This window comes from Excalfactoria chinensis, chromosome 5 (assembly GCF_039878825.1).
Source record: "Excalfactoria chinensis isolate bCotChi1 chromosome 5, bCotChi1.hap2, whole genome shotgun sequence".
In the NCBI taxonomy this organism is placed as follows: Eukaryota; Metazoa; Chordata; class Aves; order Galliformes; family Phasianidae; genus Excalfactoria; species Excalfactoria chinensis.
In genome coordinates this window covers 16,117,665-16,139,325 of record NC_092829.1, presented here as the reverse complement: position 1 = coordinate 16,139,325, position 21,661 = coordinate 16,117,665, and the positions used below count along the sequence as shown (strand labels likewise).

The following is a 21,661-nucleotide window of genomic DNA, read 5'->3' as shown; positions in this document are numbered from 1 at the left end:
CAATCAGATATTTCTCTTTCCAAGTTAGTATTTACTCCAGTAACCCTTATTTCCAAGTCCTTTCAGCTTTAGTAGTAAGTCTATTTCTTTCAACTGACTACAAAGGCTTTTAAGTAGATTAAGCATCTTTTCAGCTTGGAATGTAAATCCTTAAGGATGCCTAACATGTGAAAAGGACTGTAGATAACAGCAACAGAATTAAAATCAAGTTACACAATGGAAGCAAAAAACCAACAAAACTTACTCTGAAAACTTTTTCCACTCTTGCAATACTTTTCCCGAAGATTGTTCCAAGTTGATCTCCAATTCCAGCCAGCAAGAAGCCAAATAGAGGAATCCCGAAGATGGCATACAAAATGCAGAATACCTTGCCTCCAACAGTGCTTGGGGCAATGTTTCCATACCCTGTAGAGAGAAACAGTTGTTGGAAACTTCAAACTTATATGGGGCTTTTTAGAAAAACTAATGGGCTGTTACTGCAGAGATGCCTTTGTTCCACACATGATTTCTATTTACAGATTTTCCATGAAATGATGTCACTTCCCAGGCAAGCTACCCACAGAGATTTAGTTCTTCATCTGTATACTCAGTTACCCATATCTTCTATAAATTCAGGTCCTATTTAAAGTTATTTTGTGATTAACTAATCTAGTTTGACTTATCATGGCACAAAGATCATGCAGTGCTGGCATGGTGCCTGCACACTGCTGCTCCTCTCAGGCTCTGTCAATTATTTCCTGACAGGAGTGTGATTCACCTGACAAGACTCATTTTCAGTGGTTAGCTCGTAATTTCCTCTCCCCTCTCCACTGCCCCTTAAAGCCACAGAAAAGGATTTTTCAGATTTTGTAACATGTAGGAAGAGGGATATGAGGAATATACAGTACAGTCCTGTTTAACTGTATACCAGAGATGGTTTGATCTGAAGGTGATCTGGAGAGAACATGATTGTGATAACCAGCGTTCTCTAACACTAGCACTGGATAAATCCATCTCTCACATGATGGAAAAAGGACTATGCGCAACATATCTACCCTCACATCACTGTCTACCTTCCAAACCACAGTCCTTTTCAAAGCTGCATCCAAGATCCCAGATTTCTCCTAAAAGTCTGATCAAATTCAGGCTCCACTAGCCAGTGGACTGAGAATGACCAAGTAATCTGTTCAGTGTCTGTGTAACAGAGATACTATCAGGGCTCTGATATATAAAATAAAACCATTTTCATGCCCAGACACAATACACAGCCTATAAAAATCACATTCATGGAGAACTTAAAGCAGATATGGGCAAACATCCAACTTCTTTTCAATAAGTTATTTTAATAGCAGATGCCAAAGAATATGCTTACATAAACTATGCCTATAAAGTGGCATTTATTTCAATGAGTAATTTAAAAGCTTGTCACTTGGGTCTACTGAGTAAACAAATATTTAGGGAGGATTTTATAAACATTTGATTCAGAAATGTTTTCTTTATCTCTGTCCCCTTGTTTTATGCTGCCATTAAAAGTACATGGCAATGTAGCTTAGCAGATAGAGGACCACACAAAGGAGTATGCTTTATGTAATCACCCTTTCATCCTCATCATGACAACAAACTAAAGGCACAAGTCTCCACTGATCTAAGGGTACAAGAATCTACTATTTGGGCAACACAGCAAGTCTTGCAAATGCACCAGGTTATTTTGTTGCATTAGCCATATAAAGAACTTTCAGAAATCAGATTCTCATGATTGAAGTCAGAAGAATACTTAGAAGCAAAGCTAATAAAAAGCAAAAAAAGTTGCCAATCAATGGTTTCTAAACTCTTGACTCCTAACCAAAATAGTGCTGAAATCAAGCTTAAAACTATAAAGCCATTGTATAATTATCAAGAGATTAAATTTGCCACCAGTGATAACAGTTTATCTTATTTTCTTTCAGACCAGAATCATGAAAATCCAGCTGCTTCATCTTTAAGTAACTCCGCAGGACAGAAACCCTAGAACACCTAAGGTGAGCATTCAGAGATGAAGAAGCTAAATACATTGGACACAAGATACAGGGGACACAAATGACAAGGGCCTGAATAACAAATTTACTAAAATCAGTGGTTCAAGAAAAGTAAATGGAGCTGGTTAGAACCCCCTTCATATAACAGAGATAAAAGTAAAAATGTTTCAAGGCCATGAATTCCAGAATGGAATTTATTTATTTTTTCATAATCTACACTTTGTGACATTCCTTCCAGTAACACATGACCAGCATGGAAACTAGGAAGGTTTTTAAAATATAACGTGTTAATTATGTGGATACATTTCCAGTTACAAGCAGTAGTGTAAAAAATGGAACTTTTGTATCAAATTTAAGAGTAAAAATCAAAATTGATGAAAGAGAGTTTGTCATGGGTGAATTAACTTTTAATATTAAAATTCAAATTCCCAATAACATATAACAGTTATTTCATCTGATTCTGATCCTTGATTTTTCAAGTGATAATTAAGTTCACCTGCCCTAACATTAAGAACAGTATAATAAAACTTCAGCTACATCAGTGCTACTTGTTTTCAGTTCAGCATTGTTTTTCTATCCTAATTATGGAAACAGCTTTTGATTATTTACCTAGAGGCCCAATGCTCTTGAGACACAACAGAGGCACACCTCCTGAGAACTGAAATACAGATTAGCCACTTCTTTGTGATCTACCTTCCACAAATTTATTGGTAATCCAGCTCTGATCTTGACAGTGTATTTTAAAATATAAACATAAACATACCTATTGTTGTGATGACTGTTCCAGCAAAGAAAAAGGCACTTCCAAGGTCCCAATGACTGCTGTTGTTAGAGGAATTTCCTATGGGACTAACTCCTGCATTATCTGCATCAATAGCATGCTGCAAAGAAAAAGACAGCAAATCAGCCTTGTGTGTGCCTTACTGTATCCTATGCAAATAAGTATAGGCTCCAAAAATAATTTATAGGACCATGAGAGCAGCTTATATTTACTTTTTAATACCTGCTCCAAGTTTATTAGTATCCTCTGTACACAAGATCTGAATATATGACTGAACAAAACAGATGTTAGAAGTGGAATTAAGGATACAATACATAGATGAATGACAAAAGAGACAAAGCACTGGAGAAGGAGAGGTCCAACACCAAAAGAGATCCATAAATATTGTTCTTGCAATGGTAGCTGTCAGAGGAAGAAATTCCCCAGAGGGAACAGCTGATGCTGGAAGCAGCAAGAAGGGTGGTAAATACAAATAATGTTCATGAAGTCAATTGAAGCTAGTCAGCCAAAGATTTTATTTCCCAAGCAATTAATAATTGATAAGGTTATTTATATTTTATGCTAACTAAAGTAAAAATTATATATAAATATGCCATTGAAAATGAACAAATAACTGCGGAATCATCATGAAACAACTTTGCAAACAGGTACTGGAGGATGGAGAATGAGGATGGAGAATGGGGATGGAGAGTGACTGCAAGAATCCCATGGTTGACAAAAAGGGGTAGGAGAAATCACTTCTAGCAGCAAGATAGTGTGAGTAGTGTAGCTTCAAAGTCAGCTTAAGCCAACATGTATCTACTCAGAACTGCACCTACTGAAAGTTAAATGATTTTCCTTGGCCCAGTACCCACTAATCTGCTCCTCCAGTACAAGTTCAGAAACACTAATGCCAAAAACACTACTGTCAATGGAGGGAAAGGAGCTGGAGGAGAAGAGACACATAAATAAAGACAGAGGTGAGATGTATCTAAGGATATTAGTACAGGACAACTCTTTTCAACAGTGTTTCTGCAAGTCGGGTAAAGCTGAATGTAAAATTACAGCACAAGCAAGCTCCAGACTGGAATGGACAAGTTACATGAAGCCAGTGCTCCTCAGCACCTGTCCATATGGCCGGAAATAAGGATTTAGGAAGAGTGTTTAGGACCAAACCCTTTGAAAGGGCTTTTTTACCAGTTGCTGGCATACCACAGGTGCTGTGAAAGCAGAGATCATTTGTTTACCCAGAAGAGCATAAATCAGCATAACAGACAGGTTGCCTGCTTAAATAGGCCATGACATGCTGTCATCTACTCTGGCACCTTACTTCTGCCAAGGAATGCTGGTTGCCTTCCCCATGAGTGTGTGAATGTCATCGACCTAATTGCAACACTTAAAGCACATTTGAGTTTACACAGTTTAGCAAATCTGTTTGGGCCAAACACTTACTGCTGACGTGAAGGAGCATCCCCCATTGCCTTAGGTAGCTTAGAGCTTCTCAGGCTCCCTTCACATCCACAACAAATCTATTTTTTTTTTTTCTTTTTTCTTTAAAGCTTGTCTGACATCATTCATTTATAAATATACAACTACTTCAGTGCATCTGATAAATACACGGCACTTTGTACACAGAGAATAATATACTAGGATGACAGGAAGTAGGCAGGAAGAGCACAGAAGCTTTGCAGCCACCAGCTATTAATATGCAATTTTGGGTCACGTGATAATTAAAGGATCCCTTTATCACCACCATCACCAGTAGTTCATTCAAACAGATGTATCCTGCTCAACAGGACAATCTTGATGGCAAAACTCTCACTTCCCATAGATCATGAAATTTTACACATTTCACATCTGTAAATAATCAGATCTAAGTCCAGAGCGGTCCCTACTCCCTATAAGTGTGTCAGCTGAGTTCTGGAAGTAACATATCCTCAGAACAGCCACAGAGTTCTGCACCATCCCCAGATCAGTCAGTCTCCTATACAACCACTGCAGTATCTCTAGACTGAAGGTATGAGTTTGCCATCACCAAATCAGACGATCAGTGAGATTTGTATTCTTTCTATTATATCCTTTAGGGAGAATGAGGTAAAACAAAGATCAAGGGCAGAAGGGAAGTTGAGGCACGGGGAAGTCAACCTCCAGAGGTAGAAGGTTCAGTGATCAGATATTTATTATCTTTCTTCACAACACCTTTCCATCCTTCACCAACAGGAAAACCTGGCCTATGGTTAATTCAAAACACTCTTCTGCTCCATCTAGAGTTTTCTTCTAGCACATGAAAGGCATCCAAATTCTCCTCATTTTACAAAGCAACACCCTGAGAAGACAGCAGGCGTATCACCAGTGAACCCGCTGAGCAGCTGAAAACTGAAATATCTTCACAGGATGTTTCCTCTCTTGTTTATCTTCAAGGGAAAAGTAGTTCAGAACTCTAATCAAAAGTGTCTATCCAAGATATGAACTCTTACTAGCATAATTAACCACTAACGTCTGACTCATGTATTTCAAACTCCACTTCCTTTTCAGCTTACAGGCTAACTCATTAGAGTTGCTGTAGTCATTAGTGGACATGGATAATATGATTAAGTTCCCAAGTGGGTGATTTTTTATTTTACTATAATCACTCCTACTCCTAAATGAAACCCTGAAGGAAATGGGGGAAGAAAACAGGCCACCAATAATCTACGTAGATAACTTCTTACAGCAGCAAGCCACTCCCTTGCGTCATGAAGCAGGGCTTATTACAGAAGTGGAGCTCATTACAAAAGCTTTTGCCCACATATGGTGCACAGGCTACACAGAAAGAATATCAATACCTTTGTCATATCCACAGGAATTACTATGCCAAAACACACTGATGGTCTTCTTGCCTGCCTCTCCTGGTTGTAAATAACTTAGCCTCTTCATAAAACCTCCAAGTAGTGTATTATTACAAATGCAAGGTTATTTTTTTTTATGCCTGCTACAAATAAGCTTATGCCATGCCATGAGAACAAAAACATTTCATATAATCATGCAAGCATATGTAATTACCAATGTTTGTTTTCTTTTCAATTTTATATCCAATCACTTCAGTCCAGCTGCCTTCTGTTATATTTTTAAATGAGTACAATACAGGTAAATTCAGTTGAAGTAACTCAAGTTTCATTCTCTTTTATCATGTTCTTCATTTCCCTTCTCTCACACTCTGAAAATTCCATTTCAGAAGTGCTAGAATAAAGCATCTGATTTTGTCATTATCTCTGCCACTCACCACTGCTCCAAGTAGTAGATCACATAAGGCAGTAAACAATGAATTAGTTTCACTACAACAAAAGTCTTCAGAAGCAGAAATGAGGTTTAAAAATGTGCAGCTTCAGGTGGAACAAGATAGGCTGCACTGGAAAACACTTACTTGCCTTCAGAAAAAAACACCTCTCTGTCACTGTGTTAGTATTAGACAGATCAGGACTAAACACAAGGGATAAATAGAAATGTTAAATAACTTTAATCTAGATTTGCATCCTAGTAGATACTTATACTGTTTGCATCACTGTATTTCTTCTGAAGTCTCTGAATAAACTTCACTGACTGAACTTAGCAAATCAGTTGGGCAATTCACGTTTGCACAACTGATGACAATATTTGCAACGGGCTATTGAAGATAAATTTGTAAACCAGACCTCATCCACACTGAATTTTTCACATCTTCCTTGTACAGCATCATACATCCTCTTTGCAAATTGTCCAAAGGAGGATACTTTGTAGGATTTATTTTTTTCCATCATTATTTTAATAAAGATAGTTTTTCTTAAAAGATTCTTCTGGAGTCACCCCCATAATAAAAGGAAACAAGACAGTTCTAAGGTCTTCCTTTTTTCATATTCTATCTAAAGGCTGTCAGGTAATCAGACAACATTAATAAAAAATAGTTCCTTCAGCCAGATGATAACTGCACACAGCACAGAAGCCAGGACCCATGGAGGCTGTCACATCAGTCTGAAATCACAGCTGTAAGGGCAGATGCCACATTTGGTGCAATGCAGTCATCCATTCTGCCAGCTAGGGAGATGTCACTTTTGAGATCATCGACATGAAGGCATGAAAGCACAATGTTAACCCTCTGACATTATCTTTGAGCAGTGGTTCACTGTTCTGTGCAAGTCAGTTACAATCATTTTTCTGTACCTGCAGACCCAGCTACATCCCCAGTGCCAGGTTCACCCCCAGACTTACAGAAAAATCCAAAGGAAGTTGTTTTTTACTGACAAATCTTTCTCAATATTTCACATTACTTAGCCTTAAGACATTCATATGCTAAGCTACTAAACCCATTTAATTTACCTTCGCAAAATGATTTCTAGTTACCCAGTATAATGCCCAAGGACATACTGAAATCTCAAAAGATGGTAAGATTTGTTTAGAATATTTGCCTTCTAAACACATAGCATGCCTGCTTATTATTTCAATATCACCATTTCTGAGGTGAAAGAAAGGAGATTGTGCAAAGTAAAGAATTAAAATTGATACATAGCTTAGGCTAGCGGAAGAGCTATTGGAAATCTTTGTATTGTAGTCTGTTTCCAGGAATCTGCTCTTCTGTTGAGGTGCTAAGCTTGTCATTATGTATTGTGCATCCCACTTTCTGCAATACACAAAGCATATTGCACATCCTTAAATGGCAGTATCTCCCATCCCTCCCACTTCAGAAAAACAAACAAACAGAAAAATAAAAATAATAATAATTTAAAAAAAAAAAAAAAAAAAACAGAAAAAAAAGCCACCCAACTTTACTCCTCTAATCATTACATCATACTAAAGAGGTGAGGAAAGTGCTAATCTCTGCAAAACTGCCACGAGAAATGCATGTGAGCCAATATCTTTGACCAGAAGAATTCACACTGCAAACTAAGCATATTCACCTGTCTTTTGCAGACAGATGAAGGGTGTGATCCAAGCCAGCCCTGATCCAAAAGCTGTATAGTCACATCAGCACTATGCTGCTTCCTTAGCTAAAGTACCAGGCTGCACAAACACAGGTACACAGCTTCTGACTCAGAACTGACCTGTCTTCTGTGAACATACAGTACAAGCAGGGAGAGCCCACATCTATCTGCAAAGAAACAGAAAAATGTTGTTTGGCTTAGGAGAAGCAGAAGAGCGTTGCTGTCTGCACACATGGGCAAGGGAGAGGAATTGATTAAGCAATGGGGAGGGAGAAGGGGTGAGGAAGGTTGGCTACAGAAGACCAACAACAAAGATACGGAATGAGTTTAGGCTGGAAACTAGTAGAACACTTTAGTTGTCACAGCAATGAGATACTGGAACAGTTTCCTAATAAAAATACTATGTCTGTAATACTTTGTAAAATTAAATTGGGTGGACAGACACAATAGTCCAAGGGACAATTCTGAGGCTGAAATCACAACGGGGCTCCAGTATAACACCCCACACCTAAATATATTGTGCTTTTGGAGAGCTCAGTCAAATTCAGGTCTGAAACACAATGCTGAAGTTCAACTTTGGTGCTGGACACTGTTGGAATACACTCTTTCAGTATCTCACATCTCTGATCTAATCTCCATTTTCTTCACATTCACTGATAGCTTTCTACATGGAATCCTAAAAGATACTGTACTGAAGTGTGATAAACAAGATCCACACTTTCCTAGTCTAGAATGTTAAACAATGAAAGGTAACTACCTTTGACAGAGCTGTATTGCATGTTATTTCATTTTTCATTTATCTCTAGATATTTAGTACTTATTTACTTCAAAAATTATTCTAAAACTTTTCATATTAAACTGAACTAAAAAATCTGTAGTTCTTAGATGCAGATTACTTTTTATTTTTAATTGTATACTTTCACAATCCTTCATTTACCTTACATTCTCAATAGCAAAATAGTAAGTTACTGTGCCTGCCACTTCAAAATTCTTGACAGAATATTTATTTCATAATTCCCACCTACCATATTCTACTGCCTTTCTTTGTTGCTGTGTTTAATGCTGGGGAAAGAAATCAGACCATATCATTTGAAAACTTATAGTTTTGAAAATTTGTCACCTCTCACAAAAAATGTGTACCAAATATTAAGTTCTGATTTTCTTTGCACATGTTTTTAATTATTCTGGTGAATACACTTAATTCCTATTTACGTCACCAATACAGCTGATCAGAGAACTGCCATACTGTTCACACTGAACAGAAATTCTGTTATCTTCATATGCCCTACCTGAATCAATGTCTCCAGCTCTAGCTGGGTTACACAAACGTGTTCCCGAAGAAAGTCTGCCTTCTCCAATGCGATGGTATTCTTCTGCCTGCTCTCAAAGGGCTGCTCCAGGGCACGGAAGACGAGTCCTCCAGCCACCAGGTATACCACAACCACAACAAAGATGGCCACCACAGTTTTCCACTTCATGACTGTCTGCAGGCCTTGAGAAGGTGCTTCCATGGTAGCGACAACCATTGCTCGTGAGGAAACAGAGAGCCGCGGAGATGCGTAATGCCCGTTTGTTTTGGGTTCAGGTTCACAAGCTGGCACTGGTGAGGGAACAGCCACTGAAACACAAAGCAAAAGCAGTTACTCAAAATCAGCACATGAACCTGATCTTCATACACAGTTTTCCTAAGTACCATTTTCAAATTGCATCAACCCCATTATTCACATATGTATAACTCTTCTCACCTGGAAGGGTCCATATGTTTTTTGCATACTCATACCTAGTTTACTTTGAGAGTTTTTTTCCCTTTACCTCTAGAACAGGACAAACCAGCTGTATAAGCAAAAACTTCAGAGAGATTCAGAAAATCATTCATCCAGTAAGAATGTGAACATTTTTGCTTGCTAGGATATGCATTATACAAGGTGATATTTGCTGAGGGACTTTTGCAGGTATTTATGTCCTTGGATCATTATAAAAGTAGTATCAGTTGTGCTAGGAGACAGAACTGTCGCTTTACACTTAACAATTAATATTTCTCTTCATATGTATCTTCAGATATATCCTTAGAAAGGATCCAGGATCAGACAAAAATCTCTGAGTTAGATTTCCCTCCTGTTATTTCATTTTTGCAATACCTGTTGCACAATTGCTTAGTTTGACCATCAAAAGATCAGTAATGGTTCCCAACATGTACGATGGGATGGGACGTAGGATGGAGTGATATGAAACATCTGAATCACAGCATCTCCTTACTGAACTAAGACACATTTGAGTATTTCCAGAATTGGTTTAGCTTATGTACATCCATGCAGCATAAATTCTGTGAATTCCATGGTTCACATGGTAAGAAGAGGAAAGGATTCACACAGCTATGACCTTGACTGGTACAGACTGGTTTAGGCTGAGACATGTTTCAGTGTAGGCAGATTCCTAATTTTGATATCCCATAAATAATTTATCCTTACCCATCTGAACAAGAGGTCAAGGGATGGCAGAGTTAGAACTGCTTTTGTGAGTTTTCTTTTCCTCTCTGCTAGTATAAATGTTGTTTCTTACTCATGTCATAATTCTGGAAAAATATTAACAGTTCTGCTGTAATATCATGGCTTGTTCAATTCTCTCTTTAAAGGAGAATATGTTGTACTCATATAAGAATAAGATGGGAAGTTTAGAGCAGGAAACAAAAGGGTTCTTTTTAATATTGTTTATTTTTAACAGCTCAAAGGATTAGTGTTCATGGCTTGCTTATCTCTAAAATAAAAGTTAATTCATTTAATAATAACTGTGTTAAGGGCTTTCAGTTTCTGCTTCTAGTAATAGTTATCCTAAATGTGTGTACAAATGTTGATCCTAAAGTGTTTTGTCATATATAAAGTCATATATAAATGAATACACAGGAAGACTCTACTAGAGCAGCTAGTTAAGCAACTGATGGGGAACAGGGATGGCTTTCTTACAATGCTGACACACAATGCACAACTGCAGTTAGCACCCTTCAGATGCTTCATGATATTTTTAAAGCAGCAGTTAGACAGTTTATTAAAAAAAAAAAAAAAAAAAAAAAAAAAAAAAAATTAAAAAAAAAAAAAGAAACAGAGTAGATATTCGTTCAAGTAATTGTCACCACTCTCTATGAGAAAACTTAGGATCAAGGAAAGTGAGAATTCCTGAGCATCCCAAAAAGCTATAGACAGGAAAACAGCACTGAGAGTGAAAGAATCATAAAATCATGTACTGCTAGGAATAAAGCATCATAATGAAAGGGTCAGAAACACTTAACAGAGTTCCTTTCATAGCTCTATCTCTAATTGGCTTGGTTCACTGCATGGAAAGGAATTCATTTCCTACATTTTGCAAGTTTCTTTAATATTCTGTGATTTGATTATGGTACAAACAAAAAGTACAAGAGAAGAGGATTCATTTGCAATAAATGTAGGACAGTATCTGTTTTATTAATCCATGTTGTTAAAAAGAAGCTGCTGTTCAGACTGGCTTTTCCCAGAACAGAGTCCTTTCCATGTATGTTAAATAACAAAGGAGTCTTAATCTGCCTCATTAGAAACAATGATAAACTTCCAGTCGTGTACATGCTGGTAGACAAGTAGCCTCAAAAGAAAGGATACCTTTCCTTTTTCAAAGGAAAACACCAGTATCATGACACAGTCCCTAACCAGTGAGAGAAAGCCTTGGATAAATTTCAGAATAATACAAGGGAAGATTCTGGCATTACCGATCAAATTATAATTTGGCATCTGAAGAGTTGCTCACCCCTAAGAACACCACTGCTTGCACTTGACACATGTTTTCTGAACAAGGCATCCAGGCTCTCCATTGGTAAAGTGAGCCACTGAAATACCTAAGATTTCTGCTAATACCCATGATAATAAAGGAATAAAGGAATCAAAGAAGCTCTTGCCCACTGACCATCAGTAGACAAAGCAAAACCCTGTAGCATAAAAAGTAGTTATTGAAGCAGCACAACATACAACATTGCTTTGAGTTAAAAATTGGTGTTGATATTGCATACACAATTTGCTTTAATCATTTGTTTGTGGCTGCAAATTAAATATTCAAGGATTTGATCACTTAAATAAGAAGATTTTCTTCTCACTGCAGAAACAGAAACATGCCACCACCAGGACAGGTGATGTCTAGAAATTATTCAGTTGTTGGAAATCTCTTATTTCCACAAAGGCAGTGGCATCGTCAAGGCATTAAACTACAAAAAAATATTATTCCCTAAGGCATATTCTGCAGGGGTAAAATTCTGTTCCAGCATATTATGAAATGACTCAATGATCAAAAAAGGCTTTTCTATTTCCTTTCAGTTCTCAAAAGGGGACAGTGCTAATCTGCCACTGTCTTTAAACCAAAGCTTTGGCAAGCAGGTGCCATGCAAACCTCAGCTTTCTCAGCACAGCTGAGGAGAAGGATTTGTAAGCAACAGTCAGAAGCTGGATGGCAGGAAAAGACTCAAGTTGTACTTCTTCATAACTACCATATGAATTTTTGAACTTTCCTCATGATTTCTGAATGCCTGGATTTGGTAATACAAAATTGATGAATCACCACCATTTCCAATGTAACCAGCATTCAAAAAGGGAGACTGAGATTGGGCACTGTTATAGAGGGCTCTAATGGTTTTAAAGCCCTGGAATATACTTCATAGAGAGATTGATGTTTCTAAGAACAGGTTAGACAAACATCTATCAGAAATAGCTAGGTCAGCAGCAGCAGGGTGAGCCAAATTACCTGCTACAAGTCTGTGAATATAGTTCTATTTTAAAGGGAACATCTCCAGAGAGGTTCAAAGTACAGCTGCCTCAAATGGGTGGCATCAAACAGGTACCAAACTGCTAAGAGATGGTCCAGATGCCTTTTAAGTATGGAAACATAATACACTGCTTTGATACACTGACCCACATATAGATAACTACCCTATCCAATATACTAAGAACATACTAGATACTGAAGAAATCTGGTTTTAGTGGAGTTTCTCAACAGCTTTTAAAAAACCCACATTATCTTTTGAAAAGTATGGACCCTTTTCTGTGGTGTTCCTATTAAAAAATCTATCCGTGAAAAAACGTAGGTCAAGTTTAATTGAATGTCTTATATAGTGCTTTTATTTTGTTCCATGATCCAATGTAGCATGAACACATACAACTGTGTGTATGCTATCATAAAAGCATAATAGAGTATTTTTGACACATCTGATGCAAACAATGACTTCATAGGATTCATCACAGAAACAGATGGAAGATGTATAGACTCAGGCATTCATAAACCCTGTAGCTGGCTTTGAGTTTAATACATGAGTCCATCTAAAATGAATGAGTAGAAAGCCTGCAGATTTCCAGCAGACCAGGAGGTACACTCAGTGAAGTAAAACCAGGCCCATAGCTTGCAATACTTCTCTGCAAGCAGCCAACATTTCTAAGATGTGCTGCTTGACATTTCATCTCTCATTTTAGTAGATCTAGGCAAGGAAAACAATAAAATACTTTCAGTTCAAGTAAAAATATTCTTCGATGTGCATCTTAAGGTAAGTATCTGCATGTTCCCCCAGATCCATATAGGACGGTTTTGTGGGGTTTTTTTTTTAGTAAAAAATAAATGCTTTCTTCAAAGTTTTACATAGTCATGCAGTCAAAACTTCCCATGGAGTTTTTCTTATCTTTGTCTTAGAACTGGAAGTTGGATTATAAAGGGATGTGATTATGCAGCTCTGTTTCAGAGAAAATTCATGATCAAGTCATCCTTCCAACTGCTTTCACAAGATCCTATGCTGGGTTATCAGCAGTTGTACATTCTTTATCACTGCTGAAGGAGACAGCATTACCTCCACTTAAAATATGATATTTTGGCAAGTGTGTGAAGTTTCAGCAAAGACCTGGAATGCTAAGGCTCAGAAAAGTCTGTGACATGATAGCCAAATCCAGCTCAGTTTTTCTGAACTGGACACTAAAAATAGAAGAAGCAACCTTTTATAAAATTGATAGTAAGGAAATGGGGGATGAAGGGACTTTGAAGGATGTATTTCTTACATTCCTTTCAGGAGCTTCATTTATTTCATTTCACTGTCCAGAGTATTATAGTTGCTTGCCCCTCCCCTACCACCACTCTTCTGAAATGGCCACAAGCTGCAGTTAGCATCAGAAGCTTCCTGATGAACCAGCACAGAAAGGCAAGAAGAAGTATAGCCTGCTAGTGGATGACATATAATCTTGAGCTCTTAAGCTATGGCTCATCTCCAAAGCGAAGCTTCTGAGGGAGAGGGGTGTGTGAGTATTTCATTCAAATCTTACAACCTTCCCCATCTCCCCCAAGTGATTTCAGCTGCTGGCTGCTTGGGTTAAGATAACAAGGCTGTGCCTGGAAGCAAGGACAAGGGATATGCCAGAGGAAGAGACAAGGCTATCAATGTATTAAGCTATCATCAATATGTACTTCTCACAAGCAGAAAACACATGAAGGTTTATGGATAGTGAGAATTATGTGTCAGAAAGTAAGCAGGCAGGTTGCTATATGCATGAGGAAAGTAATGAAAAATAGAAGTTTCTGGCCACATGTAACAAAAAAAAAATCATTAAGCCATTAAATTTTTGCATTATGAAGACGTGGCTAATCATTTCCAGGCCACCTGCTTTACTTTCTATTTCAGACTCTTCTTTCCCTTCTTCATCTCTGCTGTGTTTTTCTTTAAGCACATTTTGTAATGTAGAGAGCATCTATTCAACCAACACAATAAATGTACAGATTTTTACACACAGGACAATAGAAAATCTGTCTCTAGTTTAGAAAATCTGGCTTTTAGAGCAAAAATCCCAGTAGACCATGATTGTGTCTGCTTTTGTGTCTGTGCAGCATCTTTGCATGATGTGGGCTAATTGACAGGTGACATTCCAGCTGTGATCAAGGAATGGGAGACAAAATCCTGCCTGCAGGCTACGATTACACACGGGGCAGAACATGAGTATCCCTGTGGCTGTTGTTCTGGACTGGGACATAATAACAAGAGCTGCTGTCTAGCGGCTGCTGCATCCATACAGTCACAAGAAAACAGTGTCAATGTGTTTGAAGCTGTTTTGGCTCTGGTTCCACTGCACATCCCTAGAGGGCTCAGCCACAAGATCTGAACAGTGAGAGCTGCGTCTAGCCTTCCATGCAAGGGGAATTTCACCCTCCTATTTGTACAGCACTTTGCTGGAAACTGCTGTTAAAGTGAGAAGCATTACTATTACATTTTACTGCTCATGAAAGCAAAGCTTGGCATATCGTTAGCTTGGAAAATGCACAGAGTGCCTCCAAGCATACAGCTTTTCACTGCAGCAGTACCCCACTGGTTAAATCTAACATTGTTATCCCTCAAGTGGGATCTCTAATGCAGTATTAGTGCTGCTGACTTCAGCAACATCTCAGCAGCCTGCTGCAAATGCAGCCATCAGTAGTAAGGCTCTCAGCTAAGTACGGAAAGAGAGACAGGTAAAGGCAGAAAGGACAACTAACATTAAAACAAAAAGACTGAATGTAGACTGAAAGTAGCACTGTTCACTCCCAATTGCTCTTGTCCCAGAGTGGTACAGGGAGAAGTCAGAAGTATGATAAGTTATAAAACTGCATGAGACATACAGTCAGCATTTCATCCTATCACAATATAACACTACTGAAATACAGGAAAAGTTCATACACTGAGTTCTCTCTGTTGGTAGGAAGAGAAACGTCAGTAATATGTACTAGAGGGAATCATGTCTAACCAGCGTTTCGCAATCTCTGGCAGTAGCAGCAGTGGGAAAAATGTCATATAAAAGGGCTTCTGCAATTTTTGAATTATTTGTCATCAGTTCCCAGCCAATGCTTGAATTGCTTGAATGCTTGAAATTATGTTATTTCCAAAGAAATCTACATAATTCTGCTTTATTTATTATAACTGATATGTACTAATTAATAGCTCTTGCAATATCCCAGCTGCTTAATTGATTTGGAACACAATTTTTATGAGAAAACAAGAAATCACCACTGATTTATAATGTGGTTTATATTCTTCTTCATTAGGACAACTACAGTTCATACATACATACATATATATATCTACATATCTTCAACAGCCAAAACTGTTTGAGTTAAGAACTCTCCTTTTGTAGCTATATCTTCCCAACTACCCAAAGGGTCTTCAAAGAGCAGTGATGCTGGCACACTGGAGATCAGAAGGATTAGTGGAATTTAAGTGTCTATGCCATTTCCAGGGAGTTTCTTTAGAGGCAGACATGAAACTTCTCTACGCAGCAACTCATCAGAATGAATTTTGCCTTCCACTGAAAGAAGCTGTTGAACCTATTTGATAGTAGGTTTTTCCAAGGGACAAATTATATGTGTGTCTTTTCTAGTTTCTCCTGTCCATACTACCAGAGCATTGCTGCTTCCATATAGCTGTGCAGCAAGCTGCCCAACTAAACCAAGTACTGGGCTATCTGATCCCTATGGTAGTGCACTGGATTTATGTAGCATGGAGCTAGCAGCAGGTAGGCTACAAGCCTGCCTTGTGCTAGGCATAGCTGGTCCCATCCAGGTTCACAGCAGATTCAGCACAGACATAGCAAGCCCATCACTGAAACTGGTGGGGTCACTCTGAAAAATGTATATAAAAAAAGGGAAAGAAGTGAGTAAAAAATATGTGAGAAATTATCCAACAGACAGCAAGTTCAGAGAAGAAGGAGAGGAAGGCTGGTTTCCATGTGCTGCTGGAGAGACTCCTCTGCAGCTCAAAGAAGTTTTGACTGAATCCATGCCTTTCCATGCAGCTCCTTGGAGACAACTATGCTGGAACAGCATATGACCCATATGGCAATTTGTGGAGAACTCTGCTCCAGAGCAAGCGGGTATTTCCTGAAGAACCTCAGCCCCCAGTGAGCTCATTCTGGAGCAGAATTATCTGAAGGAGTGCACCCACTTCAAAAGCTCATGCTGGAACAAGGGAAAAGCGCATGGGAAAAGCAGTGGCACAGAGGAACTGTTGTGACCTCACCACAGCCTCTGCTGTCCATCTACCTGTACCACTCAGAACGTGGAGTGGAAAAAAAATAAAGAAAGGAAAAAAAAAAAAAAAAAAGTGGGAAGGCATTTTAACCTTTGTCTTTGTTTCTCACCATTTTATCAGTTTTAATCAGCAACAAATTAATTAATTTTCCACAAATCCATCTGCTTTGTTTGTGCCAGCAACAGGTAAGCAGTCTCCTATCTTTATCTTGGCTCACAAGATTTTCCATCTTACTTTCTTCCCCATGTCCTTTTGAGGAGGGGAGTGAAGGAAGAGCTGGGTGGGCATCTGGCAGCCTGCCCAGGTCAAACCACCACAGCTAGCTTGGACAAAGGACAACAGAGCTGAGGACACGAGTCGATGTGTATCATTCAGCACTTTTTTTTTCCCCCCTCTAAGTCCCATCAATCATGGTTTGCATATGGATTTTGGTAAAAAAAAAAAAAAAAGTCATTAGTCCATTACCCTCACACTCTAAGAATATCAATGTATAGATCAAGACTTGAACTACCGTAACGAGCATGAGAAAGAAAGAGTGAGAGAGTGAGAGCAAGCAGCCTTCCAACAGCAATGCCTTCTTGTCATTAAATACTGGAGCTGAGTCAATATGGAACAAAAACATTCATTTGTCCTATTGACTTGATTTGATTTTTTCCACTTTTTATCACCTTTCATTCTCATTTTTCTTCTCACACATAAGCACTTTATTTTACCCATTTTCTATACACATTTGAGAAAATAGATGTTAGCAGCACACATTTTCACATAAAGCTAAATGTCAAACTCATTAAATATTTCATGCTGGCAGGAGCTGTGTACAGTCTTAACTAATCATGGAAAAACAGCAATACAATTTGATTTCTTTGGCAGTTTTAAAAAAGAAGAACGTCACCATTTGTTTGCAGATCTTAAACAGCCAGAAAGGGGGTGCTGTGTAAACTTGATCAACTGTATTATTTATTAATCTAGTTGTGATTAGTTTAACGAGCATGCAAAAAATTAGAGAGTCTGTGCAATTACCATTCCCCTGAGTTATGGTATGTCTTTTTTCATTGATTTCAACAGATTTTGTGAGGGTGTTGAAAGACTTTCTGGTATTCAATCATTTCACTTCAGCAATTCTGAACCTAGCCTCCCTGAAGAGATACAAAAGAAGAATGTACAAGCTAGCTGAATTTTAGTCAGGAAACATAGTGAGAGAGAGGAGGGTCTAAATACTATTTTTATACTTATAGTATTTCTGGAAGGTGCTGCCATTTATATGTGTAAGTTCTTTAAAGCACAGTTCAAGCGCACAACTCAAAAGTCTCTTCAAAGCAAGGAAAGGAAAACTTCACAAAGGTTGCATAGGAAAAAAAAAAAAGTCTGCAGAATGAAAATCTCAGTGCTCTTAACCACCCATAAATAAATAAAACAGCTCACTAAGACAACAAATCCAGTCTTAACTCATAGTTGTATGGGTTCTGATTAATAATTGCATGTTATAATTATTTTATAAATTCTTCAAAATATGGGTTCAGACATCAGCAGCATTTAGAACAAGAGTACCACTCTCCTGAATCTATTCCAGGTAGCAGTGCATTACAATATACCACTTTCTTTTAGATCATTGTAAAAATCCAATGATAGATGACAATAATTTTCCTTGATCATAAATGTGAGGAGTTCAAAAGTATTAATAGATAACCACAAATTATATTCCTTTATGTTGTTAGTCATAAAAGAAAAATATGATACTCCTTTTGTGAGCTGCCCTTGCCAACTATTTACAAGAACATCCAAACAGATTCTGACCCTGACTCCCTGCCTTCAGAACTGCAGTCAGAGCCTGCCCACAAAAACCTAAAATGGACTGTCCAAGTCTTACTCTTACTCCGTTGCAAACACAGCCCTCGCACTCCTGCATACTGAGGCAATGCAAATTGCAGGAAAATAAGAGGACACCCGAGACTGATTTGTGCAAGTAATCAGCCAAATCTTATGCACTGACATTAAAAAAGATATCTCTGCTGAGGTCACAGTCATGGTATTCTGGGATACTTCCCCCACTCTCCCACTACTCCCAGGCAATGAACACTTCTAAGACACGTGATGTCTTAGGATGGGGTATAGGATAGGGTGTGAACTCTAGCAATAGCTGAAAACATCTTTGCTTTTTTCTTTCTAGCTTGACTTCAGGACAACAATCCTCAGGGGATTCCTAGCTAACATTTATTGGCATTAACATGAAGATGCGCTGCTATTGACACCATTTGTAGCACTACTTACAGAGCTGCCAAGTCCAGATGAGCACTTGAGAAAGATTTGTCTTGTGCTGAAGTGAGACTGCACACTGCTGGAGGGCAGTTCGAATTTTGTTCCCCCTGCTTTGCTTTCTCTTTCCTGACCTCTCTTCCACACTGCCCTCCTCCAAATACACACATCTGTTCTTGTCTCTCATTTCTCTACAGTCCTGCTGGCAGCATGGGAAGTAGCATACCTGCATCTTGCTGTGTGATTCCTCTTCCCACAGTTCTGCTCTCAGCTGCCCTCTCCATTGCCTCTGACACTTGAGCCAGAGCAAGGAGCCAAGCCACAAGCGATGGGATGCATCAGTGAACTCCCTGGCAAGGTACCTCACATACTGGGAAACGGAAAATGGAGTAGAAGAGCATTGCGTTGAGGAGTAGAAAGAGTTGAGGGGAGGTTAGAAGTGATTGGCAGGGGCAAGCCCCAAATAGGGAATCCCTCTGCTTCAAGACCGGTGACTGTGTTTGTTCCAACACGCTCACTGGCAGCATTGCTACTATCATCAGGTTTATGAGGCTATTTTTAGAGAAACTGAATACAGAGAAACCCAACAAAAATCATCACCTTTTGCTTTCTGAAATAAGGCTAAAACTAATGATCATTGCTAAAACCTCTTTCCCTAGCATTAGACTAATATCTCTTGTTTTTGCTAAAACTGGGAGCTCTAGTCCATGCAGATCTGCTCTGCCAAGAGCCAAATCGGAAGCAAGTGCTTTTGGCTCAAGATCCTTGGGCATAGTGATGACTTTGTGAAAAAGAGTTCCTGTCAGAAGAGATGTGTACACCATTGTTTTGCCTTATTAGGCAATATTTAGAAAATCTGCTTTCTTGTCCATATGTCACAAGCCTCAAGTACAAGCATCAAGGAATAAGCAGCTGCTTGCTAGTCCTCTGCAGAATTCATCCTGCAGGAACAACTGACTCATTGAAGCAGCTATGCTGCTGCTTGTCCACAGTCTTCCATTTAAAGACTAATTAAAAATAAATAAATAAATGTCATGCCATGCCATTGGGTAAAATAAGTCAATTACATTTCTCTCTCCAGAAAGTGTTCCAGAATTCCAACAACATTTAGGAAGAGTCTGGGTGTCCCACAACACGATTTCAAGGTTTTCTGTTTCCAAGTACTCATACAACGAGGTAAATAAAGGGTTTTTTCTGGTGTCCTGCTGCTAGAGAAGCTGGACTGCAATCTTTCAAATATTCTGTCTCGGTATTTCACACAAAAAAATCCAGCAAATGGTCTCACGGCCAGACCAACCAGTGAAGGAAACTTTTATCTCATAACAGTTTAGCATGAAAAGACCTGTGCATAGAGGGAAGAACATTCTTACCTATAGAAACCTGGTGGAAAGAGAAACAAGTAGTGAAGACAAAACAACAAATCAAAACAAAGTAAGCACCATTGCTCCATTCTATCCTGTGCAGGAAACTACCTAATCTATATTTGAAATGTGACGGATGACAGCTGTCTGCTATTGGTATGGCATAGCAGTGAAGTGAAGGAATCTCTTTGCTGCCTCACAGTCATGCAAGGAGGAACTGTAGTGGCACCAGTTATATACTATAAGCTGGAAATGTAAGACACCAATACATCATTTAGCCAGAGCAGTACATTTGCTGCAGGACTCTCTTATGTTAACAGAAAAGGAACAAACCTTTCACATATGAACAAGATCAGAAAAACACATGTACAATGAGATCAGTGTGAGCACCTTCAGAGATTCCCTGACTCATCCTTTGAGATGTATCAGCACATTACTGACCATATCTGAAGATCTCACACTGATGCTCCTCTGTAAATACAAGAACTCCCGTATCAGTCTCCTGGTGCTTTCCCCAGTCTCGATTATGATTTAAATTTATAGAAAAATACTTTGAATTCTAACAAAATTGAGTAATGATTCACTACTTCAGTTTTACTGGGCAATGGCAATAGAAGTGGATTTTTAATCATGTGTTAATGGTCAGAAATCTCACAAGGAGCACATCCATTTGGATATTTTTTAGTTCACTGGAGGTACATTATTTGTATATACTGAGGTTCTGTACTAGTTAGTGCTAAGTTCCTGTACAGAGTAACTGAGTCTTAGTTGCAATGAATGAAGGCTTTACTGTGCTTTGAAAGCAGGAGAAAGAATGCATATAAGCTAGATATTACAAAAATTTGTGCAGAAGAGACATTTTGTGAGTGAGAGGAAGTTGCTGTTTGAAATGTACTTCTTCAGCACAGACATTTTTATTTTCTCTTATTCTAGATTCTTTATAATGAACACATTTTTCATTTCATTTCATTGAGGAATATGGTTTAGCTGGGAAGTATTGGTAATGGTTGGACTAGATGATCTTCTAGGTCTTTTCCAACCTGAAAAAATCTGTGATTCTGTGATTCTGTGATTTCCACTTTCAGTGTGTCAAGCTGCATTGGTGAAACTGCTGCAGTCAGAATTTACCTGTCCTATCTGCTCATGGGACAATTATTAGAAAGTAACTAAGTCAGAGAGCTCAGGCAAGCAAGAGTAAGTAGGTCATGATGACTCCAGACTCATTCTGCACAATCACAAGCAGAGCAGATGAACAGTGCCACCAGTCGGGCACACAGAGCTTCAGGTTAACACCAGGCTGATCCTGGCTGCACAAAGCT

General features: G+C 38.5%; 1 protein-coding gene across 3 annotated transcripts in view; it reads right to left on the bottom strand.

Annotated features, from left to right (window-relative positions):
* The window catches only part of KCNK10 (potassium two pore domain channel subfamily K member 10), a 54,255-nt gene that overhangs the window by 23,414 nt on the left and 9,180 nt on the right, over window positions 1-21,661 (bottom strand). For all 3 annotated transcript variants that reach the window (XR_011903759.1, XM_072338310.1, XM_072338309.1), the window contains 3 exons: window positions 8,978-9,306; window positions 2,758-2,875; window positions 245-405 (listed from right to left, as the gene is read on the bottom strand). Coding sequence is in view for 2 of the 3 variants with exons in the window: in XM_072338310.1 (XP_072194411.1) it covers window positions 245-405; window positions 2,758-2,875; window positions 8,978-9,306 (608 nt within the window). In the remaining variant the exon portion in view is untranslated. The remainder of the gene's footprint in view (window positions 1-244; window positions 406-2,757; window positions 2,876-8,977; window positions 9,307-21,661) is intronic.